Source organism: Octopus bimaculoides, chromosome 24 (genome assembly GCF_046866305.1).
Source record: "Octopus bimaculoides isolate indiv1 chromosome 24, ASM4686630v1, whole genome shotgun sequence".
NCBI lineage: Eukaryota > Metazoa > Mollusca > Cephalopoda > Octopoda > Octopodidae > Octopus > Octopus bimaculoides.
In genome coordinates, this window is record NC_142951.1 from 14262635 (window position 1) to 14289719 (window position 27085).

General features: G+C 39.0%; 1 protein-coding gene and 1 pseudogene across 1 annotated transcript; one reads left to right on the plus strand and one right to left on the minus strand.

Annotated features, from left to right (window-relative positions):
* LOC106878355 (uncharacterized) lies at positions 1-26759 on the plus strand. Its single transcript, XM_014927547.3, has 2 exons — positions 1-12246; positions 24362-26759. The coding sequence occupies exons 1-2, from the start codon at positions 947-949 to the stop codon at positions 25107-25109; spliced, it is 12048 nt and encodes a 4015-aa protein (XP_014783033.1). The 5' UTR covers positions 1-946; the 3' UTR covers positions 25110-26759.
* On the minus strand, positions 15296-16680 carry LOC149131199 (histone-lysine N-methyltransferase SETMAR pseudogene; annotated as a pseudogene).
* Positions 26760-27085: the final 326 nt, after the last annotated feature.

The window sequence follows — 27085 nt, forward strand, 5'->3', positions numbered from 1 at the left end:
GTCACAAACTTCAAGATAAACAGATGAATACAGTGTGTGCAGCTCTGGCCGTAACATCATGTCTGCATTGAAATGTGTTTCCCCCACCCCATTAATATGAGCTTCTTATATGCCCAGCCAATAACAAGAACCATAGCCTGGCCATTATAGTTCTTGTCCTCAGCTGTTATACGATTGGTGTGAATTGAACGATCCAGTGTCAGATGATGTTTTAACACTTAACTGTAGATACCAAACACAGGTGGAGAATTCTACCAAAGCAAAGCCAAGCTCTGTGAATGTAACTTACTTGGTGTTATATTACAATCAGATGAAGAATGTTTCTCACCACATTTTCTTTCATCCCTTTAACATGATTACATAAAAATCCTTCCTGTGAAATATAAAAAAAAAAACAGTATTGTGTGTGTGTGTGTGTGTATATATATATATATATATATATATATATATATATATATATATATAAACAGTCCTCGTTTGCACAAAGGATTAATCTTTGTCACTGTAACTACAAACATTCTCTCTGTAAATGCTATTTGTGTCAACCATGGCTCATGTACAGTAACGTTACCAAATCTATCTCATGGATGTATATAGATATCTGTGTCTACATGGAGAAAATACTGAGTAGATTTGTCCATGCAATCCATTTTTGTTGCTGCAAAAATATTTTAAGCCTTTAGGTTCACTGCTGATACAGTACAAAGCTGCTATGAGAAACCTAAAAGCCATGTCTTTTGTCTACCCATCTAATGAAAGGGCCTTAAAATCATAAAAATACAAGGAGAAAAAAAAACTCAACAGTATATATATATATATATTATATATATACACACACACACACACACACACATATATATATATATATATATATATATATATATACATATATATATATATATATATATATATATATAAAATTATTAACCCATAAAGTTTGTCAGAAATGTCTGCAAACAAAAAGCGTGGTGTCAGTAGCCGTGTCTCAAAGGCTGAGCAAGCACTAAAGAGCAGCAGCGGTAATGGCAGACCAGGAAGGTTGGTGGTAGAGTCTGGAGAAGATACTCCCAAGTCAGTTGAGAAATCTTCCTCAAAGTCTAGTGAAAGCATTGGAAATCAAACCCCAAAGACCTCTGTGAATGCTGGAAAAGTTGTTCGTAAAGCTGGACGCCCTCGAAAGCATCGGGACGGTGATGGCAGTACACCAGCGACTTCCACAGCCCTACAGAACCCTGCCACTCTTTCTACCTCTGGTCCGCTGTCATCTGTTGGTGCCAAAAAAAGAGGCCGAAAAGCCAAGAATCCCGAATCTGCAGTTTCCACTGGGAGGAAAAAGAGTATTAATAAACGTGCCCTTGAAATTGTGGACACTTCGAAAGCAGCAATGGAGAAGTTACAAAAGAAAAAACCCAAAGGAACAAAGTTGTTGGCCACAACAAAAAGTAAAAAAATAGGGAAAGTTTACACAGAAAAGGGAATTCTTAGCAAAGTAAAGAAGGTTTGTCCAACAGAAAGCAAAGGCGCTAACAAGAAAGCTGCCAAAGAACTACAGTCTGTAAATAATAGTAAACTAAAATCTTCAACTTTGCATAAAGTTCTCAAAGGTTCTAAAACAAAGAAATTGTTTTCAAACTCTGAAACTGATACCAGTGAAAGCAGCAAAATGCCAAAATCCAAAAAACTAGGGCACAGCAAAGACAATAGCGGGACTGGGCTTAAAAAGGTTAAGCTAAAAACTTTGATTAAGATGAAAAAATCTGGTAGTCAGCCAGGTAGGAAACGCAAAATACCTCAAGCTGAGTGTGAAGATTCTAAAAAGAAAACCAAAGCCAAAAAAATTGTCCAAAGTACTCCGGCCATTATCTCGAAACGGAAGTGCAAAAGTAAAAAAAATGACAATCCAGAAAGTGAGAACAAAGGCCAGTTGGTGATAAAGAAAAAACCAGGTCCTGTGAAAGGAAGTAAAAAGGCTGTCCCAAAGACTTCTGCACTTGATACTAGTAGTAAAGTACAGAAACTGAAGAAATCGTTATCGGATAAATTAAAAATTAAGAAATATAAGAAAGTGAAAGATAACCTGTCTCCGCACAGACTTAGTGGCGCTGAAAATGTGGTCCAGCAATCCAATAAGTTTGAATCAGCCGATAATAGTAGAATATGTGAAACAAAAGATATTCGCTTCTCAAAGACATCTCCACTTGAGTCAGGTACACCTACAAATGGAGCAGAAAGTTCTAGAAGACTGGTGAAAACTACACTGGACAGTCATAAATTGAATGTTCAGGGTGTCTATGAAAGTGAAATATCTGATTGTTTCAAACAAGGAGTTAATGAGGATTCTATCAACAATGTCGTAGAACTGGCTGACATGTCTAACAGTGAAGGAATCAATACTGTCTTGGTGCCGAACAAGACCAAATTCCTCAACTCTTCGGTGACTGATGTTACGGACAGCGAAGATGTAAATACACAAAGCACAATAGACAGTGAGGATGTCACTACGCGAAGTACTCTCGATAGTGAAGATGTTAATACACAGAGCACCGTGGAAAGTGATCGAGTGACTACTCCTTGTACAGTTGATAGTGAGGCAGTCAATACTCCAGGTACTGTTGATAGTGATCAGGTTAACACACCATATACCATAGATAGTGAAGATGTAAATACTCAGAGTACTGCAGACAGTGAGAGGATCAATACTCCTTGTACAGAAGAAAGTGAAAACGCCGTTCCTCCTCTTTCTGTTGACAGTGAGGAGGTGAACACCCCTTGCAGTGTCTTCAGTGAACAGGTGAACACCCCTTGCAGTGTCCTCAGTGAACAGGTGAATACTTCCTGCAGTGTAGATAGTACAGAGGCTGCAATGCCAAGCTCAATAGAAAGTGAACGGATTAATACACCTTGTTCGATTGATGCTGACGATCCCAGCAGTTGTGAACTGGTAGCTTCAGATGTGAAGGCTACTCATGTTGTCAGTTCCCAGAGTCTAGAATACAACACTGTGGAATCTTCGAAAACCCCAGTTAATCTGAAGGTGGAAGATAATGTGTGTTCGAATCAGATGTTAAGTAGTCTTGAACAGAAGTCACCAGCAGCAAGTGTGGAACCATCAAGTTTACTTGATAACCAATCCAAAGAAGTGATAAATACGGGTAGACTGAGTTCACTTCCAAACTCCGAAAGTTCTGAACAAAACCAAGCTGGCTGCCAGTCATTTCCCAACCAGTCCAAAGTTGAAACGGATGATGACATTTATACCAAACCAGCAAGCTCTGTGGAAATGAGTCCTTTACTTTTGGAACTTTCCCCTGCTGAAAGTGAGGTAAACGTAGTTGATGATGTCGAGGTTGTTGATCCCACCAACACATCACCAATTGAACCAGATCTGTCTACAGACAATCAAACAGATCATGGCTCAGATTTGATTAGCAGTCCAGTTTCACACACGGCAAAAGCTTCCGAGCAGTTGCTGGAAATGCAACATTCTGCAGAAGAAAATCATGGAGATTGTTCTACGTTTTCAGCACTGAAGGAGAAAAATTGCGATGACTCTTCGGGGTTTACTGTTCAGGCAAAACTTGTGTCTTCAAATCCGTCAGTTGAATTAGCTTCAGATGCCACCAGTTCTATGCCAGTGTTTTCATCGACTGTTAGCAAAGATCTTCAAACAACAAATGTTGCAGCCGTATCTGTTCCCTCTGCAAAGTCTGAGGATGAAGCTTACAGATCTAAATGCTGCACCAATGATGTTGGAAGTCTTGCAGAACCAGTGCAAAAAGACCTTGCTATTGCTACAGAAGATAGAAAAGAATCTGTGACTGATGAAGTGTTGGAAAAGTCAGCATGTGTCAATATGCCTGGCTTGGTGTCTGTCATCTCAAGACCTTCCATTATTTCTTCAAGTAAAACAGACATTATTAAACACCAGCAGCAAACTAACTCAGCTAATATACATAATTTACATGAAGATAACAAGAAACCATTTCAACCCCAGTTCCCTGTCAAAGACAAAAATATTTTTGCCTCGTTTGCTGAACTTGAACCCAAGCTTCACGAAAAGCCTCTGTCTGTAATCCGAGCAACAGCAAATCCAGAAGCTAGTGTTTCAGCTTCACTGGTGATGGAGATGTTATCACCACCCTCATCTTCCACCTTCAAACTCTCTAACTGCACTTCTGTATTGAGCAAGATCTCGAAATGTAGCACCGATGTAGACACGTGTAGTTCTGATGTAAATAAATCAGCCACTAAAATACTGCAGGATATTTCTTCATCTGAAACTGTTCCTACCAAAATTACATCACCACCACCAGAAGCAATTTCTCATGGCTCTTCATTCTTTGAAAGTAAAATGAATTATGTAAAGGCTACGGAGACGGAGACTTCAGCTTCACTACCCAGAGCTGGTGAGGAATGCAGTAAAATCACATTGTCACACACTTATTCGAAATTTGTTGAAGATTTGCCTGATCAGAGAAACATGCTGAAAGTTATCCCCCTTGAGCAACCTTCCTCTGGTGGTGAGCCACAACCTGCTTCACAAGCAACATCATTGTCACTTGGAACTAAACTGTCAGTAAACCAAAAGGATGATCAACCTCCAGCAACTGAATTAGATTCCACATCTGATGAACAGAAAGTTGTTGAAAGCAATTTGAATACAAAAATACAATGGCAGCCAAATGCTGTAGCCATGTCTTCTGATGCCAAAGAGTTGGACCCTAACATAGCTTCTGTGATCAAATGTAGTGACGATGCCAACAAGTCTGATCCAATTAAACTGTTCAAAGAGCAAATCATTAAGAATGTACTTCCTAACGAAGTATTTCAAATGAAGACTTTACCCAGTAAAGATAATTTGTATTCTCCTTCCAGTATTGTTGCCACTGTTGCATCTAAAATTGACTTGAGTTTGAACACTGCAGCATGCTCTGCTAGCTTTAAAGATGAACATGGTTTACCCTTGGATACAGCTTCTGTCAAACTTGATCCAGACAAGCCTATGGATAATGACATTTTCAAAGTTAATTCTGATTTACAAAAAGATACAGTTAATCTTAAAGATGATGCTGATACGCAGTCAGATTCAGCTAGTCCTAAAACAGATCCTTATATGCAATCAGATGAGGGTAGCCCTCAAGTCAACTCTAATGTGCTATCAAATGAAGATAGCCCCAAAGATGAGCCTGATACAATACTGAATGTAGATGGCTCCAAAGACGAGCCTGATACTCTATCAAATTTATATGTCCCCCGAAATGAGTCCAACACATTATCAAATGTTGATAGCCCCAAAGATGAACCCAATGCATTATCAAATATAGAAAGTACTAGATATGAGCCTGGTGTATTATTAAATGTAGGTCACCCCAAAGTTGAGCTCAATACATTATCAGATCTAAGTATCCCTAAAGATGGACCTGATACATTGTCAAATGTAGATAGCCCTAAAGATGTACCCAATGCATTATCAAATGAAGATAGCCCCAAAGAAGAGCCTAATACATTAATAAGTATGGGTAGCCCCAAAGATGAGCCCAATATATTAATGAATATTGATAGCCACAACGTTGAACCTAGTAAATTAATAAATGTGGGTAGCCCCCAAAATGAGCCAGATACATTACCCAATGTAGGTAGTCCCAAAGTTGAACATGACACGTTGATAAATGTCAGTAGCCCCAATGATGAACCCACTACATTATCGAATGTAGATAGCCCCAAAGTTGAACCTGACATAGTAGTAAATGTCAGTAGCCCCCAAAATGAGAACAATACATTATCAAATATAGGTAACCCCAATGATGAGCTCAATACATCGATAAATGTAGGTAGCCCCAATGATGAGCCCAATACAGTAATAAATGCAGGTAGCCCCAAAGGTGAGCCCAATACATTATCAGTTGGTGGAAGCCCTAGAGATGAGTCCAATGCATTAATAAATGTTGGAAGCCCTGGAGATGAACCCAGTGCATTATCAATTGTTGGTAGCCCTAGAGACGAGTCCAATGCATTAATAAATGTTGGTAGCCCTAGAGACGAGTCCAATGCATTAATAAATGTTGGTAGCCCTAGAGATGAGCCCAATACATTAATAACTGTAAGTAGCCCCAAAGGTGAGCCTGATAAATTATCAGTTGTTGGTAGCCCTAGAGATGAGTCCAATACATTAGTAAATCTAAGTAGTCCCAAAGATGAGCCCAATACATTATCAATTGTTGGTAGCCCTAAAGATGAGCCCGATGCATTAATAAGTGTAGGTAGCCCTACAGATGAGCCCAATACATTGTCAGTTGTTGGTAGCCCCAAAGATGGACATGATACATTAATCAATGCAGATAGTCCCAAAGATAAGTCCGATATATTATCAAATATAAATAGCCCCAAAGATGAGCCCAATGCAATATCAAATACAGACAGCCCCAAAGATAAGTCCAATACATTAATAAATGAAGGTAGTCTTAAAGATGTACCTGATATACAATCAGATACAACATGCCCCGAAATTGACCTCAATATGCAGTTTGATGTAACTAACTCCCAAGTTGATGCTAATATGCAATCAGATTCTGAATGTTCTATGGATGTGCAGTTGAATGCAACTAATTCCGAAGTTGATCCCAATTTGCAGTCGGACTCAGCTTGCTCTAGAGTTGAACTTGACATGCAGTTGGAAGTAACTAACCCTGCAGCTAATCCCATTATGCCACTGTCTACAGCAGAGGATTTGCCAATGGATTCAGCAGTTTCCAAAGCTGATGGTGGCTCTCAGTTGACTATGACTGCTGTTGTTAAAGTCAATTCTGCTACTTATCAAGACAAATGCAGTCCTGACGAGAAGTCAGATGTTATTGACAACACAAACACTCCTCCTTCTGCATCTTGTGAGCCATCTTCCCCTGTGGTTGCTTCAGAGAATAAATCTTTTCAGCAGAATCAGTCTCCGGTCGCTGGAGATGAAGCAGAGCAGTTCATCAAAACATCAAAGCCTTCGGATCAATGCCAACCATGTGAAGTGAATGATAGTCCTCAGTCCTCTTCATTATTTCCACCTCATCAAACTTCATCATCGTCATCATCAGTATCATCTGTAATACTTCCATCATCATCATCATCATCCTCATCCTCCTCCTCATCATCATCATCCTCATCGGCATTGTCATTATCATTGCCATCAACATCATCATCAGAGCTACTGTCTCATGAACAATTACCTAGCTTAGCTCTATCAGATATGCCTTCTCAAGAACAGAAACTACCATTGGTTATAAGGTTTAATGATTCATCTAATACATGTGATGTGAAAAATGACGAGGAGAAAGGGAAACCTAGTGTCAAGGCAGAGGTAACCAGTGTGGTGGCAGAGAAGACGTACGTAGAAACGAAGGTCAGTGAAGAAAATGCAGTTAGTTCTGTAGAGTCTTTAAATGACTCAAACCTAAATGGCATTCCTGACACTATAGGCAATGGCAATGAACCTCCTCCTGGTATCAAGACTTCCAGCCTTGATCCTTCATCAAATCTCAGCTGTAGTAGTGATAGTAGTAATAGTAACAGCAAGACGTCTGCTATGGGGACTGTTACTTCATCATCTATGGCCAGTCCATCATTGTCTAAATCTGATGAGGCTTCTGTGATACATAGTGAAACCTCCTCCGATAGTGCAGTACCTTCCTATAAAAAGAACCCTGGTGCCTTGATACAAAATCCAACAAACACAACAGAATCTTTGGCTGCATTTTCTTTGAATTCTGCCCCAGTTAAAAAGGAGAGTCTTACTGTCCCCACTATCAAGATAAAAGTCGAGTCTGAAGCAACTCCATCAGACACTTTGTCCCATTTGTCAACCTCCATGGTGATAGCTCCTGCCGCTGCTCAAAGAATTCTCTCGTTAGCAACTCTGGCCAACAAAGTCACTCTGAAATCCAGCCATGCCACACCAGCCATTAAGAAATCAAAATCAGTAGATTCTGAAAGTGGCAGTTTGTTACTGAAAGGAGAGGCAGATGGTAACCTGGTGGAAAGTGAAGATAACAGTGAAAGTGTGGATGAAAGAGTTACCGGTTCAAAGAGCAGTGCTCCAGCTCCCCATAGGGTTGTGAGTGGAGATTTAACCGACCATTCGAAGAAGGCTACAGTTGCCATTCCTTCAGATAAAGTTCCTGAAAGAGATGTTTCTGGCTCATCAACATCTACAGAATCTCCAAACATTGAGAAGCCTCTACTTAGCAAAGATGAGGAAAAACTCTCCAGTGTTGAATTAGGGAAAACCCCTACAGCTACCGACTTGGACAAAGGCTCTGCAGAAAACACTAACAACAGTTGCCTGAAATCTCCAAACTCCACTTCTAACTCGCAGCTTGTTTGTGATCCTTCTCTGAAAGAGAAGGACAGTGAAGAGCAAAGAAAAGGTTCTAGTTGTCAGGTTACTGTTGACCTGTCCGTCTCGGTCAGCATCGAGCCCCCTCCTACTCCTTATCCTCCCCTCTCCATATCTCCAAAGGCATCTCATAAGAACATAGAGATAAACGAGAGAACTGAAATGAGGTCATCCCCCCCTGATGATAAATCCAGCTCCTTAGCTGCAGTTAAAAAGCCAGATGTGGAAATAGTCAAACCACAGCTGAAGCCATCATTTGCTATCTTTGACAGCTGCCTTGTGTGCATAATTTGCCGGAAGATGTGCAAAAGTAAGAAATCTTTCCAGGCACATGTGTGGTGGCATTTTCATGCTTGTAGTCGGATGTGCACCCATTGTCTGCCTCCTCCAGAACCCATCAGTATTAATAACCAACACAAACTTCAGCTGAATAAGTGCCCTTATGTGATGGATGTTATGGTTAAAATATGTCGCACTCTTAAAAAGATACGTCAGGCAAAGCTGCAGTCTGGCAAAGACCAGGTTGAGCGTGAAAAAACATTTGCAGAGGAGGAAACTGACACCGAGAGCGTGGATCTAGACTACGACTTGAACAACGGTGGTAGTGGTGGCGGTGGGGAAAACAGTAGCAGCAAGATGGCGGATCTGTCACTGACCGCAGCACAAGTTGACAGCAGCCAGTCAAACAACCAGAAATCCAATGCAACCGATGACAACAGTATATTTGCTCCAGCAAACGTTGAGTATCTCAGGTCTCTCTACTCCAGTGGTAGTAACAGCAAAAAACGGACTAAAAAGTCTTCTTCCAGTGGCCCGAACCACCACCACCACCACCACCATCACCACCACCACCACCATAGTTCGTCCTCGTCGTCTTCTTCGTCCACCTCCTCATCTGTGGTAAACTCTTCAGTGTCGTCTTCCCACAAGAAAGGGGGTTTCTATGTCTGCGGTTTTCAGTACTGTACTTACTCCTGTATGAATTGTCTTCAGTTCCGTCTGCATCTACAGCAGTGTCATAACTTTGAAACTGTGTTTCCTTGCTACCATTGTGGCCAGCTGAACTATTCAAAAGATGACCTCATCAAACACATGTACAATCATTCAAATGCGCGAGATTTTCTGCTATTTCGATGTTGGTTCCCTCGGTGTCGATTTGGTACAAACATGCTTCAGGAGTTTCACGAACACAACAACATCTTCCATGTCGGTGAGTTAGTGTTTACCTGCTTCTATTGCAATACGGAGTTCCCCGAACTATCTGAACTGCTCAACCATCTCCAGTCTAATTTGCTGAAATTTGTACAATGTCCTCACTGCACTGTGAAGGACCGAAACCGAAGGACTGTTTTGAACCACATATCTACCGAACACCCACTGAAACCAAAGCAAATTGTGGTCACCTGCCAAGTTGTATGCAAAAAGAAGCAAACTGTCTCCCCTGATGCTAGTGAGATACTGCACAATCAGCATCTTAAACTAAACCAGTCTCTGTCCGAAGAACGAATACTGGAATGTATTAAATGTGGCCTGATCTGTCGTAACATAGCAACATTACGGAAACACTCCCGCGTCTGCCTCCGAGACGCTCTTTCTAAGAAAACATTCAGCTCACCAAGAGAGAACAATTTAACTATGATCTACTCTTGTCAATGGTGTAGTTTCCCAGCAGCCTCTGATACAATGCTTTTCCAGCACACTGTTGACCAGCATCCGGGCAAGAATGCCAATTTTGAGCAGATTGAGCTGAAGGCACTTGACTCAGGATATGGTGAATATGAAAACCTCTCTAGAATGTCGTCTTGGCTCGAAACAACCAAGAGCGAAGCTATCATCTGCCCTTACTGCAAAGTTGGCTTTGATGATGAACTCCAGTGGAGTGAACACATGGAGCATGAACACAACCACGAAGAGCATATAGTCAAAGAAGAAGATGATGATGATGACGACGATGAGGATGGCCATTTATCAAAGTACCGATGTGATTTTTGTGAATTTAACGGTATTTCTGAAAAGGATCTCTTAGATCACCAGCAAATGATGACTATATCCGAGGGTCCTGACGGGCTGCATAGAAGGGTTGTTGACCTCGCAAATGTAACACCAAAAGTGACAATGTTAACGGACACCAAGTTAACTGTGAGTAACGTTCAGTCATTCAAGAAGTTCAAGAGGTCACCAAGTAAAAAGATGAACAATGCATTCTTTAAGTGTTCTGGCTGCCACTTCCGGAGCTTGAGCAAGTGGCAATCATTGCGACACGTGAAGCATTGTTCCCTTGCAAAGCGACGCCTCTCAGAATATATGAAGAAAAGAGGGTCATTCGTAAGCCGAGATGAAGTGAAGGCAGATATGGACATATACAATTTCCCAGAAAGCAACTCTGGATCATCGTCTTCGTCGTCTGAGCGACTGAGTTTCACTGCCGCCAGTAGTGATGAGCTACGCAATCAAAAGAGTTCTCGAATGATGTCATACATGCGGGACAAACAGATGAACCTGATGGCCAAGGAAGGTATTATCGACTGCACAGACAGCGAGGGATACAAGTGTTCAATTTGTAAACATACTGGCAAAACAATGATAAACATTCGGCAGCATCTGTGGAAGACTCATCTGAAACTAAAACCCGTTCGTTGTCCTTGCTGTCCATTCACGTCCTGGAAGAACTACACCCTGGAAAAGCACAAGATCAGCAAGCATCATCATTCGCATCCCAACCTCTCTGATCAAGAGATGAAATCGCTGGCTCAGAATCTCCAAGGAACCACTGATGGTCTCGTTGAATGTCAGCTCTGTTTCTACAAGAGCCCCAGTCCATATAAAGTACGAACACACCTCTGGCGAACGCACATGCACCTTGAAATGAAACAGTGTAGGTCCTGCTCTTATAAGTGTTGGTATTGGTACTTAATGAACATGCATCGACTGTCACGACACAAAATAAAGGTAGACCAGAATAGCACGAAATATCAGCAGCAGCAACAGCAGAAGAGTCAAAACGAAAACAAAAATATGCTCGAAGGTAATGGTGAATCCAAAACCAATGACAAAAATTCGTGTAAATCAAATGATGGTGACAATGCTGTAATGTCTGACGAAGACATGAGTCAACTAGCTAAAGAGTTGATGGAGCGAAAGACTGATAATAAATACGAATGCACTATATGTAAATATGAATGCACACGCATTATGATAATGAAAATTCATATCTGGAAGCGCCATTTGAATGTAAAACAACGCAAATGCCAATATTGTCCGTACACTTGCTGGCTAGAAACGCGTTTGGCTCAACATGTATGTCGGATTGTAGTAGCCAGTTCTTGTGATGTTAACTCCGATGGTGGCGGCGGTGGTGATGGTGGTGCCACAGGGCCAATACAGGACTCCAAATCTCGGTGGGTGATTTCAAAAGCAGATGAACATGGTTGCAAGTTATACATTAATAAATCAAAGCGTCCACACAAAAGACTATCGTTTGAAGAGTTCGGAAGGCCGTGTCCAAAGAAATTCCGATCACTTTCCGAAGGCGGGGCTGCCAATGGGAGTGCTGATAACAGTGTTGATGGCTTAGATGACTCTGAGAATACCTCGAGTTTTACTGCCACCTCAACTGTGGCAACTTTTGTCAAGGGAAGTAAGAACTTTTCTTGGATCCGACAGAAGCATGAGAAGTCTGTTTCTCAATCTTTCTTCCGCGTTAATGACAAAAAACTTTTTGCACGCACCACAGACCGTTTGAACCAGTTGGAAATTTATACGTGTGTTTTCTGTAGCTATAAGTCCTGGAATATGGAGGCAATGTGTCACCATACTTACAAACATAAGCTACAGTGTGGTTACTGCTTGTTCAGAGCCTACAGCCGGTAAGTAAAACGTTTTAGCTTGTTTTAATTTAATCAATACATCTCTCACTTTCTCTCTCTAATTTTGCACAGCAATCTAGTTATACGCTTTAGTTACTGAACCTTACCTTTGACAGCTATATGTTGTTTTCAAACATTTATGCACATATGTTTAACCCATTAGCATTCAGATTATTTTGTCAAATATGTTTATTCACATTGTTTTGAATTAATCATGCAATTATCTTGTAGCTTTGACTGTTTGATGGTGTGATTGTTTATTTTTTGAATGTAGCATTGATGCAAGAGGCAGGATCTGGCCAGTTTGAACAGAAAAAAAACTGGTAGAATATTCTAGATATAGCTGGTTTTAAATTCTCTAACCCTTTGGCATTTGTATTATTTTGTCAAAAGTAATTCTTATTTATTCACATTGTTTTGAATTAATCATGCATTATCTTGTAACTTTGAGATTTTGATGAGGTAACTGTTTAGAATGACATTGTTGGGTTAGTGTGAGAAGCCAGATCTGGCCAGTTTGAACATAAGAGGCAGAATATTTGGGCTGGGTATGGCCAGTTTAAATGCTAAAAGGTAGTTCAAAGAAATGACCATTACTATATTCTCTTGACCATTTGTCATGTTCTCCTTAAATTAGTGCAATAAATGAATCGATTGCTTGGCTTATGATAAATGGTCCCAATTGTGTTTAGTTGAAGGAGAAATGGGAATTGTGGGCACACATGCCTATCCCAGAGGCATTAGCAATATAAGTGAAATAATTTTCACTGTGATGAGAAACAAGATGGTACTCATTTTTACTAGCAGATGATGTCCTGTACAGCACATAAGCAAGCTACTATTAACTTGTTTGGATGAAGAGAAGCTAAGCCATCGACTTTTACGGCTCAACTGGGGTCCATATAAGATTTTGTTGTTAAAATTTATACGTAGTAAATTAATTGTACTTCTACAATAAACAAAATATTTTCACAATTCTTTTATGCAATTCCTAATAATATTTAATCATAAAAATATAGTGGGATTTTCTAGACATTGAATAATTATGAGGGATTCCACTCTACTTCCTGAGTGAAATCGGAATCAAAGAAGCCAAAAATAGTTAAGAACTACTGCTTTAACCCTTTAGCATTCGGAGTATTCTGTCACATGTAATGCTTTTTCATTCACGTTGTGTTTAAGTAATCATGCTTTATCTCATAGCTTTGAAATTTTGATGATGTGATTGTATATTTTTAGAGTAGCATTGAAAGGTAAGTGTGATAAGCTGCATCTGACTGGTTAGAACATAAAACAGGAAACCTATTTGGGCCAGATGTGGCTCAGGTTAAATAAATGTGGGTCGGGTGGGAATATAGAAGCTGTAAAAGAAACTTGTTGAAGCGGCAGCACATCTTGTTGGGTATTTGTTGAAACATGTGAGTGAAATGTTGCCAATTTGATGATATTGATTGAGTCTGGTTTCTATCAGCCTGTTTGATACCAGCCCATTTGAAACTGCCTCTAAGTTCTGTGATAAACACTTTCTGTTTTAATGTGATCTCAAACCTTTCATCAAAGTTTCATATTTATGTTCCAAACATCAACTTAGTAATGACAAGAATTTTCAAAATTAATTGTAATAGTGAAGCCAGTGCAAGTCAATAGAAATATGATAACTAGTGCCAAAAAATATCTTTACTAACATTAGCAAAACCAGTGGGTTTTCTATGCTATTCCTTGTGTAAACCCAATTTACAGTTTAGAAATAACTAACATTAATTGTATGGCTTTTAAACATCTTGTTGTCTCCCTTTATGCGCTGAGTTTCTTTCAGTGATGTGTTTCCTTGGGCCACCAGACACTGATGTATGGCTTCAGTACTGTTTAACTGATCTAAGATGAATCTATTCCTGGATAGGATACCAGCCTATAGCAAGTAACATCCTCAGACAAACTTGTAGCAATTCCTGACGGCTATAAGGTCTATAGAATTCTTGTGCTATGTTCAGAAACACAACTAAGTTTTTGTATCTATTATGATTTGTCTTACACCTAGTCACTTGACCAATGTGTTTACACAACCCTTAAATAACAATTTCTTTAACCAAACATGAAATAGGGTTAGATTGACCACACAGTAGAACTAAAACTCACAGTCCAGGAACAAATCATCTTGTATTTTATTCATCCATTTTCCTCTTTCACATTGTCATCATTGTCATTTGACATCCACTCTTCCATGCTTGCACAGGTCAGAGTTTCTTTTTTTTCTTCTTCTTTGAGACAGCTTTTCTATGGCCAGATGCTCTTCCTGTTGCTAACCTCACCTGTTCCCAAACCTGATAATATTTCCTCGTGGAAGACTGGAAACAAACATCACCAGTTGTTTGTTGGTGATACACTTTTACGATCATAAAATGATGTCACGGCAAGATCATACACACACACACATACATAATGAGCTTCTTCCAGATTCCATCAACTAGATGCATTCACAAGGACATGGGACCCTGACAGGTGCTACTAATCTGCATCAGAGTAGACCTGGGAAAAATAGTGGCTAAGAAACAGACCCACATACCTCAAAACCTTAGAACTTCTGACACCAGTGCCCCACTACCAGATGCAGTTTAAAACCATACCCAATAGACTTAATTGTTAATGCTAAGTGACTAGTGAGTTATGGTTGTAGAAGTGAAATAGCACAAATGGAATAATGGCTACTTTGAGGTGCAATTAGAAGCATGGTCATCTTGCAAGTGATGGATATGGAATTCAAATTCTCTCAATGGTTCTGTTCTTTTTTTGTCTCTAGTTTGTAATTTATAATATCTGAGAAAAGACTTCTCTGTACCCTGTCAACATCAAGTACTGCATCCATTTCATTCTTAATATCCCAGTTTGTATGGTTGTAAGTAGATACCAGAGAGTAAATTCATTCAACTCTACAGCTTGTGAGTGACATAAACAACCGTTTTATTAGTTTTAGGTTCTGGGTATAGGTTCTCTTGTAGCCCTGATCCATGAATAGATTGTGCTCCACAATGGAATCATATTTCAGTATAGATATCATGGAATATGGTACCATTTATGTGTGTGTGTGTGTGTGTGTGTACACACCTGTGCTTATTCCTCTATTATATTAGGTTGTCAAGAAAGTTCTTGCAGTTTTTAACTTTCAAATTCAGATCCACATATCTTGGCTCAAACAAAGCTTTATTAATTGAAATAAACACCATCAGGATCAACCCACTTTTGCCAACACGAAACAAGTTTATTTACGCCAGTCGCATAAAGATCTTGCATTCTGGTGGCGATGAAGTCATTGAAAGCGTGTTTGGCATCGTCTTAGTTTTTGAAGCATTTCTCATGCAGGAAGTTGTCGAGATGCTTGAAAAAGTGGTAGTCAGTAGGCAAGAGGTCTGGTGAGTATGGCGGATGAGGCAGAGTTTCGTAGCCCAATTCATTCAACTTCTGCAGGGTCAGTTGTGCGATATGCAACCGAGCGTTGTCGTGGAGAAGAATTGGTCCTTTTCTATTGACTAATGCTGGCTGTTGTCGGATTTTCCTATGCATTTCATCCATTTGCTGACAGTACTTCGCCATAGTGGTTTCGCCTGGATCCAAAAAGCTTTGATGGATGAGACCGGCCGCAGACCACCAAACAGTTGCCATTACCTTCTTTTGGAGCAACTTTGGCTTCGGGAAGTGCCGTGGGGCTTCATCAGTGTCCAACCACTGAGCTGAGTGTCGCCAGTTGTCGTAAAGAATCCACTTTTCATCGCAAGTCACAATCCGGTCAAGAAACGGGTTGTTCTTGTTGTGTAAAAGAAGGGAAGACGACACTTCAAAACAGCGTTTTTTTTTGGGGGGGGGCATTAAATTCGTGTGGCACCCATTTCTCAAGTATTTTTGTTTATCCAATCTCTTTCAAGTGGTTCGAAATTATCGTGTACATTACGTTTAATTCAGAAGCAAGCTCTTGAACAGTTGTGCGTGGATTGGCTTCCACTAAGGCTCGTAGTTGATTGTTGTCAACATCTGATGGCCGACCACTACCCTTATCATTTTCAAGACTCTTGTCACCGCTACGGAATTTCTTGAACCACCATTGTGCTGTTCGTTCATTAGTGGTTCCTGGGCCAAATGCATTGTTGATATCACAAGCTGTTTCAGCAGCTTTTTGGCCTAGCTTGAACTGGAATAAAAAAATTGTGTAAATTTGCTTTTTGTCCATGTTGTATTCAACGTTCCTGAAAAAATGGCCTAATTACTCAAAAAGAAAAAGAGTAACACGATTAGGTAGAGCGAAAAACGGCTTTAAAATGATATATACAGTCAAAGTAATTTAGTGAAAATTAATTTGAAAATACATCATTTAAAACCAAAATTAAAAATTCTGCAAGAACTTTCTTGACAACCTCATACTTTATCCTTCAACACCTGGCATAAAACTCTCTCTATCTCTCTCTAATCAAATCCCACTCTGTCAAGAAGACTTTCTTTGTCTTGTCTTTACTTTGTGCTGCAATTTATTATACCTCACCAGTGCCAGTGTCGTGAAAAATGCACCCAGTACACAGTGTAAAGCAGTTGGTTTTAAGAAGGGTATCAAGCTATAGAAACCATGCCAAAGCTGACATTGAGGCCTGACTCAGCTCTGCAGCTCATTAAATCCCATCATACAATCCAAAATATCACAAACAGACATTAAACAATTATCATGATGATGATGTATAATAAAAACCTGAGTCTTAGACAACTAGTGTTGATCTGCAGAGTCAGCAAATAACCATTTAGTGAAGTTTGAAATTTTGGGAGTGTCACAGGAGAAGAGAATAGTGACATTTTAAGTTAAACCCTTGGTGGGAGAGTTTTGAATAAAACACCTGACGTTTCATCTCACCCACAACATACATATTTTACAGTATACAGTAAATCCATTGCCATATCACAGTTCACCTATTGCGGTTTATTATTTTAGCTTATATCGATTCCTCCATGGTATTGTTTTGCATTTATAATAAAATAAATATATACAATTATAAAAATATAGAATACTGATAAAAAAAAATTATGCAGTACAATACCGTTTCTACTTCACAGATTTTCACCTATCTCTGGGAGGGGGTATTGAAACATAACACCCGTGATATTCGAAGGATTACTGTACTCCACAGTTGTTAATCTGCTGAAATAACATGTAATTGTAGCAGTAAAAGCACAACCAACTCATCAGGCAGTATATTGTGTGGCCATGACATTATCATTGCATTGTATATACAGGTTTCCTGATCACTTGATAGCTACTGTATAAAAGCCAACACCGAGGTAGACACAATTGAGTTCTACAATTGGCATATAAGCAAATGCTTCTGAGTATTTTATCAATTGTGATAAGCCCTTCGTATTTGTTGGCTCAGCAATTCTGGAGACTATATCTTGAAGTAATTCCCAGTAACTGAACAGTTTTTGAGGATTCCACAAGATAAAAGAGATCTTAGATAAAATTTGATAAAAATTTATTTTACGTAATAAAAAAAGAATAAATAAATAAATAGAAGTTATTCTCCCATTTCAACATAACGTTTTACTTGTTTCAGTCCCTGGAGTATTGTCATATTGGAGCACTAACTTAGGAGTTTAGTCGATCAAATCGGCCCCAGTACTTTAAAAAAAAAAAATTTTAAGTGCATTATTTATTCTATTGGCTCATAAGCCAATCTGCTAAGTTACAAAGACATAAACAAACCTACACCGGTTAAGAAACAGATATGTACACACTATGTATGTATGTATCTATCTGTGACGAGGTTTTATTTTTTTTTTTTTTTTTGTTACGTTCTCTTTTCAAAATAATTTCATTTAATCTCACTCTCTCATGAAAATTAATTATCCATTAAATAAAGACATGAGTTCCAGAACGGCTGGCCACACACATACGAAGTTATTTATCTCAAAGTGTTTACTCTTTACTCTTTTACTTGTTTCAGTCATTTGACTGCGGCCATGCTGGAGCACCGCCTTTAGTCGAGCAAATCAACCCCAGGACTTATTCTTTGGAAGCCTAGTATTTATTCTATCGGTTCTTTTTGCCGAACCGCTAAGTTACGGCGACGTAAACACACCACCATCGGTTGTCAAGCGATGGTGGGGGGACAAACATATACATATATACGACGGGCTTCTTTCAGTTTCCGTCTACCAAATCCACTCACAAGGCTTTGGTCGGCCCGAGGCTATAGTAGAAGACACTTGCCCAAGGTGCCATGCAATGGGACTGAACCCGGAACCGTGTGGTTGGTAAGCGAGCTACTTACCACACAGCCACTCCTGCGCCTTGTTTGTTGACTTTTTTTTACTACTATACATATTCATCTGATAAGAGAGAAGAAGGCATTTTGACTTTGAACTCTTGATTTTCCATAATTCGATTCGCCAAAAATAAACAGTCTTTTACGTCTAGACACCCTATGGGAAAGAAAATATAATTTTAAGTAACGGAGAAAAAGAAATCTGTAGAAATACAGTCGGTTAGATGGTTCCAGGGAGATAACTCTGTAGCTTCTAACTTACTTTAATTAGCTTAGAAATGTGATGACGGATTCTGGTGCATTCTATAGTTTAAATTTGATAGCTTTGGATGTTATTTAAATGGCTAGTATGGTTCTTCCACGGAGTAATTACTTCAGTTTCAACACATTGTCCCAGGTCAAATCACTTGCCAGACAAGTACAACTCCGAAATTAGGAAATGTATTTCTGATCATTCGAGATACTTCGAAGTCATTTTTCATGACGCCTTCTCCAAAAGTGTGCTTTCGTCAATAACTAAAACTAGCGATATTGAAAGAATGTGGCGTTAACTTGTGAAACGACAATTAACTAATGCAGTTGTGGTTACGTAGGCGGAGTGTGCATATTAAATGTTGCCTTTCATATTATTTCTGATTGCACTCGGCAATGTTTATTCCCACAACCGAAACAAACGTGTTTTTAAGACAATCGTCCTCGATACGTCCCTCGACTGCCCTTACAACCAAAATCCATTACCCCCAAGTAGTATAACAATAATGAATTGCCATCGGCCAGTTTAAAAAAGCATTTATTAATCAAATAGGGCGAATATCTTGACAAGGGAAGCAACTCTTGGTTGGTTTGTAGATTACCCCCCCTCTCTCTGATTTATTACTGTATGTACTACATATACTCTTTTACTTGTTTTAGTCATTAGACTGCGGCCATGCTGGAGCACCGCCTTTAGTCGAGCAAATCGACCCCCAGGACTTATTCTTTGTAAGCCTAGTACTTATTCTATCGGTTCTTTGGCCGAACCGCCAAGTTACGGGGATGTAAACACACCACCATCTGTTCTCAAGCGATGTTGGTGGGACAAACACAGACACACACACACACACACACACACACACACACACACACACACATATATATATATACGACGGGCTTCTTTCAGTTTACGTCTACCCAATCCGCTCACAAGGTTTTGGTCGCTCCGAGGCTAGAGTAGAAGACACTTGCCCGAGGTGCTACGCAGTGGGACTGAACCCGGAACCAAGTGGTTGGTAAGCGAGCTACTTACCCACACAGCCACTCCTGCGCCTATATGTTCATGACCCTTTCTCCCACTCGCTTCCTCCAAAGATGTACTTTTGTGAATTACTAAAACTAGATTGGAAGAATGTAAAGTTAACTTGTGAAACGAGGATTAATTAACGCAGTTGTGGTTACGTAGGCGGAGTGTGCATATTAAATGTTGCCTCCCACAGAACATTCGTATAATTATTTGTAAAGGCAAGTGGCTTTGTGGTTAACGTGATTGCACTAATAATGTTTATTCCCTCCCGCCCCAACTGAAGCAAACAGGTGTTTTTGAAGCAATCCTCGGATCTTTGTGATTTGACGGGCAACACTTGTTTTCTTAACAAAACACTTTCAAACTTGGGACACTGGTAGAATGTGTCATATAAAACAACTTCTTCTCTTAACCTTCTTAACAAAAAATTGTACATCGCAAGTTATTTCATGTTAAAGTTGTCGTATTTCTGTAATTTCAACCAATCACTGACGTCTATTCAGCTGAATACAGTTACTGCTGTTCGGTGTCAAGTGTGTTATTCCCTGTATAATTATATCATTATTCCCTAGTAAGGGTTTAGGGGGTTAGGGTTAGGGTTCGGGTTTTATGGTTATGAGTTATAGGGTTAGAGTTAAGGTTATGGCAAAAATAATCATAACCCTAACCGTAATCCTAAAACTAACCCTAACTCTAAAACCCGAACCCGAACCCTAACCCTAAAACCCTAAAGCTAAAACCAGTACAAACGCACGAACGATGTCATAAATAACAGTAACAAACGAAATATATACCACTGATAGTTGTTGTTGACAACGGATAGTTTTTGTTGACAAACAACGGCACTAATTTTATTCAAGGGAAAATATCCCCAGACACCGTTGTTTACATTCCACGGCGTAATTGTTTTCAACTCAATAGACGTCAGTGATTGGTTGAAATTACCGAAATACGACAATTTTTTACATGAAATAACTTAGAATACAAAATTTTTTATCTGTTCTATACCACAAAATATACAAGTATTCGAAGTTTGAAAGTGTTTCGGTACCAAAAACACTACATAAAAAAATGTTGCCCGTCAAATCACAAAGATCCCAATCCTCAACTGCCCCTTACAGCCAAAATCCATTACTCCCAAGTGGTTTGCCTGCAAAAAAAACAATAAAATAAAAAAAAATTGAAATAAATAAAACCAATGACATCGGCCAATTAAAAAAACTTTTGCGTTTATAAGTGACGTAGCATGTATCTCTTGACAAGGGATGCAACTCTTTATTGTGTTTGTATATATTATCTTTTCCTCTTTCTCTTCTCCCCAGCACTCGGTCTTTCTCTGTGGTTTGTTACTGCAAGCCTCTTTGTACTCAACTGACTAATAACAGGCAACACCAGAACATTTTATCTTTTATCTGGTTCAGTCATTAGACAAGGTAGTGCCCCATGCTGAAGAATTGACCCCAGTACTTTTTTTAAAGCCTAGTACTTATTCTCTTTCTTTTGTCAAACTAAGTTATGTGAACGTAAACAAACCAACACCGTTTGTCGAGCAGTGGTGGGGAGCAAAGACATACGTGTATATATATATATATATATATATATATATATACGACAGGCTTCTTTCAGTTTGTCTACCAAATCGTTTCATAGTGCTATAGTAGAAGACACTTGCTCAAGATTCCTTGGGATGGGACTGAACCTGGCACCATGTGGTCGGGAAGCAAGCTTCATATCGCACAACCACGCTGCTTTGAAAAGACAAAATAGAATTTACATTTGTATAATTCTTTTCTTTGCCATTGTGTTGGACAAAATAACTTAATTCTTAAAATTCTCATAAACATGGAAAACTTTATTAAGCCTTTGCTTGCATAATTAATTGTATCCTTCTTATAACAGTATTAACGAGCAGGACCTGTGAATATTGCATGGAATTAATGGTAAACCTATTGGGTTATTCCTGAAAGCATTATCCAAAAATCCTGAAAGCGTAGCCTCTCTTGTATCTGTACAGATAGATAGTCGCTCATCTGCTACTCGTTGAAAAGTGAAAGAAATTGGAATACGATGATTACTTAATGCACTTTATATACTTTATGCACAATTTTATAATAAATATTCACTCTTATTTTCCCATTTATAAGCCAAGGCAATAGATACACCTTTCAATTTGTGTACACCTTTCAATCCAATACTTCTTTGCAGACAACGTTCTTCATGCAAGCTCTCCCTCATCTTTTCCCTTGTTTGTCAGTGTTGATAACTTTAACTCTCTCATCAGATAATTTGAGAATGCAACATATAGCTGACCATGGCCGAATACAGGTTCAGCCAAGAACAGTCCTACTTTATCAAATGTCTGCCCTTGTGATTTATTGATAGTCATTGCATTTGACAGGCAAACGGGAAACTGGTTTCTTACTAAAGTGAATGACAAGTTTGGGATGCAAATGTGTTAAGTGATAGGTGATGTAAAAAAAAAAAAAAGTTCAGTAAAAAAAAAAAAATCACTTTTCACTATGCACTCACCATCACCACCTCCACCACTATGACCACCATCATCTCTCTCTTTCTCACTCTCTCTCTTTCTCACTCTCTCTCTCTCTGCTTTTCTTTAATCTCACCATCAGAAATCAACCCTCTGCTAAAATTATATTTCTAACTCTTCTCTATATCACGACCTTCAACAAACTTTTTTAACCACATAATAAATATTATGTTTACCCCTAGCACATGTCATGGACGCTTTTAATTCAAAACAATGTGTACAAATAAGCATGCTAAAGGGTTAAGGGGGCCTTCTTTATTATGTTTTAAATTAACAAAATCAAAGGGGTCCCCAAAACCTATTGACCCTGGGGCTTCACTAGATCTAAATTTGACTGGGTCCTGTATGTATGGATGTTAAGTTGAGGGGAGAGTAAAACTGTCTGGTTTCATTTCTCTATGTTGTGTATATTTTGCCTTTCATCTCTCAAAGTAATTCAAATCAATTTTAGTGAATTATGTAACCCCAACCTTCTAAATGTTTGGCCTAATGTTTCACCAAAATAAGTCAATATTAGCGTGTGTGTGTGGCGGGGGGGGGGGGGGGGTTCTTGTGTGGTAAGAAGTTTGCTTCCCAACCACACGGTTCTAGATTCAGTTCCGCTGTGTGGCACCTTGGGCAAGTGTCATCTACTGTAGCTTTAGGTAAACAGAAGCCTTGTGTGTGGATTTGGTAGACAGAAAATGAAGGAAGCCTGTCATCCGAATGTGTCTGTCCCCCTCCCCCCATCACTACTTGATAACCGGTGTTGGTGTGTTTATGTCCCTGCAACTTAGCAGTCCAGCAAAAGAGATTGATAGAATAAGTTCTGGGCTTAAAGAAGTACTGGGTTTGACTCATTCGACTAAAACCAAAAATTCAAGGTGGTGCTCCAGCATGGCATCAGTCAAACGACTAAAACAATAAAAGATATACATGGGCAGCTTTCAACATTTCCTATCTGAAAGTGTTTTTCAACCTACTCTTTACCTGCTGTTATCTATTATGTACAGTTTCATGTATGCTTTCCGATCCTTTATTTCAAGAAAGTATTATTTCACCTTCTCTCAAAAGTTTGTGAAATTTTTGTGACAACAACAATATTATTTGTGTGTGTGTGTGTGTAATTTAGAGGGGAAAAAAACCCACTATTAATTAATTCAATAATGAAAAACGTTATTCACACCATCCAGAAAAATAAATATACTATAAAAATTATATTCTAAAAATCAATAAAGTACATAAAACAGTAAATGTTACTATTTATTGTTTTATGTACTTTATTGATTTTTAGAATAAGGTTTTTATAGTATATTTATTTTTCTAGATGGTGTGAATATTGTTTTCCTTTATGGAATTAATTAATAGAGGTTTTTTTCTCTAAATTATATACATATATTATTTATTGTGAAATTTGATTTAGAATTGCTAAATTGAATTTTTCCCTGTAAGTTTTGGATTTATATTCCCTACTATTATTATTATTATTATAATATATATATAGCAATAATAAATTTCTGAGTGAGATATAAACAGTAGCAGCACAGCATTGTGAAGTATATTTGCCACCTAAATGTGGCTGACCCATATGGGACAATGCTACTGTAGTTTATAGCCCCAGGAAGATATCTCCTCCAACTGGCTAACAACGCACTGTCTGTTCCCGATCAGTATTTGCAAAGGGAAATCATTGTTCCCATCTCCAGCCTGATGTGATACGCACAGACCCAGGTTTCTGGGCAATAACCATGACAATCAGCATGTGACAATCACCGGCTAGGGATTAGAAGTGATATTTTCCCTTTGCAAATATTGATAGGGCACAGACAGTGTGTCATTAGCCAGCTGGAGGAGATGTCTTCCTGGGGCTATACACTACAGTAGCATCATCCCATATGGGTCAGCCACATTTAGGTGGCAAATATACTTCACAATATATATGTATAAAATGTTTCTATTTCTTGACTAATGTTTGCTCTGCACTAATCCTTTGTTTTTTTTCTCTTTGAATAGGAAGAAGATTGCTGATCATATTGATGAATTCCATCAAGCGCCACTGAAGATTGTTGTAGATAAAAACTTCAAGAAATATCAAATGGTATTTCCTTCATTGGGTGCCAGCAGAGAAAAGTTCCGTAGTAAGGGCATGACAGACATGTACCGTCACCGAAGAGCAAGTGGCAGTACCAGAAACAAAGTTATCAACCTTGACGACTCCGATGATTCTGACGACTCCGAGTCGACGTCTGACTGGCGGCCTTCCTCTGAGAGCGATGACGATGATTACATCACACGATACTGCTGTTGTTATTGTTCGATGCGAACACATGACTATGAGCGCTTCCGTAAGCACATTGCTAAACATTCCAGAAGCTGTGAGGAGCTTCAGTGTCAGAGTTGCTCATACCGTACGCATGATACGTACAAGTTTGAGCATCACCTCAAGAAGCATCCAAGGGAGCATTTTTGTGGCTACTGCAACTTCTCGTCGATGCAAGAGTCCTTTGTGCAGCTGCATGTTCGGCGATTGCATCCTAAAAAACCAATTCAGATTCATAGTCGTAGCAAAGCTGCTGCAGCCAGCAACAGGACTCTGCCATCTGCGGTGGTGCCAGCCAATTTCAATGTGCGTGTTGTTCTAAAAGACTTCCTGGCACTTGACACTCTGGAATTTGATTCCTTAATGAAAGCCAATTTCATTCACAGCATTGATCTTGAAGACATTGTTCTTGAAGAAGATAAACTGTTGTCTGTATTGTGATCTCTCCATCACTCCTTCTCCTCCTCCTACTCCTCCTCCTACTCCTTCTCCTCTCTGAAGAAGAGGGGTGGGTTTTAACAAACAAACAAACACACCCTTTCCTAGCCCCTTCCCCCCTGCTGTACATAGTACCATTGGTTGATAATGTAGCCAAATAAAAGTCTAGACAAATACTATAACCAAGATGGAGAAAAATAAGAAAAGAAAACAAAAAAAAAACTTGGTTGGCTGATGAACTTACAAAAAATTTTTTTTTTTTTAAACCTGTGTTTTATTTTTCAAATTCTTCTGTGAAGAATTAGTGGCCGTTTGCTTCAATAAGATTAGGAAGAATCTGAGCAGGAACCACCAACCTTGAAATGGTTCTTAATGTGATTCATTTCCATTGGAATATAATTTGAAGTTTAAAGTTCTGAATCTCTCTCTCTCTCACCGTGGCATGTGGTCTATAACTAGTGTCACAAAGCTTAAGTTAAAACAGTTTCCTCCTGTGACATTTGTTGATTAAGGACCAGCTTCTTTACTTCAAACATCCTGGTTTTCATCCTACCCTCCCATCCACCCACCAACTGTAAACATGTTTGTGCGTGTGCACAGAATGCACTCGCATCCACCAAAGTCAATTCTCCTCCCAGAATCCTGTTTTGGGCTGGGCATATTACAGGTGATCGATCATCAATATATGTGTCACCTGTAGTGTTAATTGGCGAAAATTGTAATCATACCTTAAGTTGGAACAAGGGAGAAGTAATAATGACACCTTGCCCCACACCCAAACCCCAATCCTGACCCATGCATGTACCAGCCCTGTTGAGACAGGCACCAAAACCCACCTTTAAACCTGATAAAAACCCATTTTGAAGATATCATTAAAAGAAATGAAAACACCAAAAGGCATTCATTTAAAGCTGTTAAATGTCTGCGTGTGTGTGTGTGTATATATATATATATATATCACACATGTATATTAGTGCACATACATGGGTGTGTATATATATATATATATATATATATATATATATACACACATGTATGTATATACACATATATGCATGTATATGTGTGTATATACACATATGCATGTATATGTGTGTATATGCACATATATGCATGTATATATAAATGTGTGTGTGTGTATATATATATAATGATACTGAATATGTATGTGTGATGTTATGTATATATCTGGCATGTAAGTATGTAGATAGGTGTGATGTTATGTATATTTGGCACCAAGTGTGTATGTATGTATGTATGTAGATATTAATGGCTGCAAGGTTAAGGTGCTAGATTTACAGACCAGATGGTCATGTGTTCAAACCTTGCTAGTGCAGCCAGTGTACTGTTGTGCTGCTCCTGAGCAAAGGCAAAGCAGAGCAAATAATGAAATGAGCTCCGCTTGTTCCTGTGTTTTGCCTGACTTAATTTTAAACAGGTCTCTACTACCTGATTCACTGTTTGAGTGGTTAGTGGTAGGAAGGGCAAGCATTTGTAGGTGTGAAAAATAATTGCTCCAACAAAAAAAAAAAAAAATCCATCCCACCCATACAAGCATAGAAAACGAAAAAAAATTCACAAAAAAAATGGATGTAAAACAGCAACAAATAAAAATGTTATTAAAACCGTCGCGTCACAAAAAAAAAATCAAGATTTTGGACTTGCTTGTACCTCATTCCAGGTAATAACAGCATGTCGTAATATCTCCAAGACCCCGTTCCCATGATTTTTCTATCTTCCTTTTATTTTACTTTGTTTTGTTAATTTTTTTGTTTTCTAGGTCACAGTTAGAAAGCAAGGGAGGTTGGAAGACAAAACTTTTTTGTCCTGTTTAATATGAAAGAATTTACTGTGTACCAGATCTTGGCCATTTTGATGAAAATAACTGATTATTGTTGTTCTCTAGCCCCAAACAAGACCCCACCCAATACATGCTGTGATCAAAAGTGTTCCAAACTTGACAGTCCCAATTTGTCTTT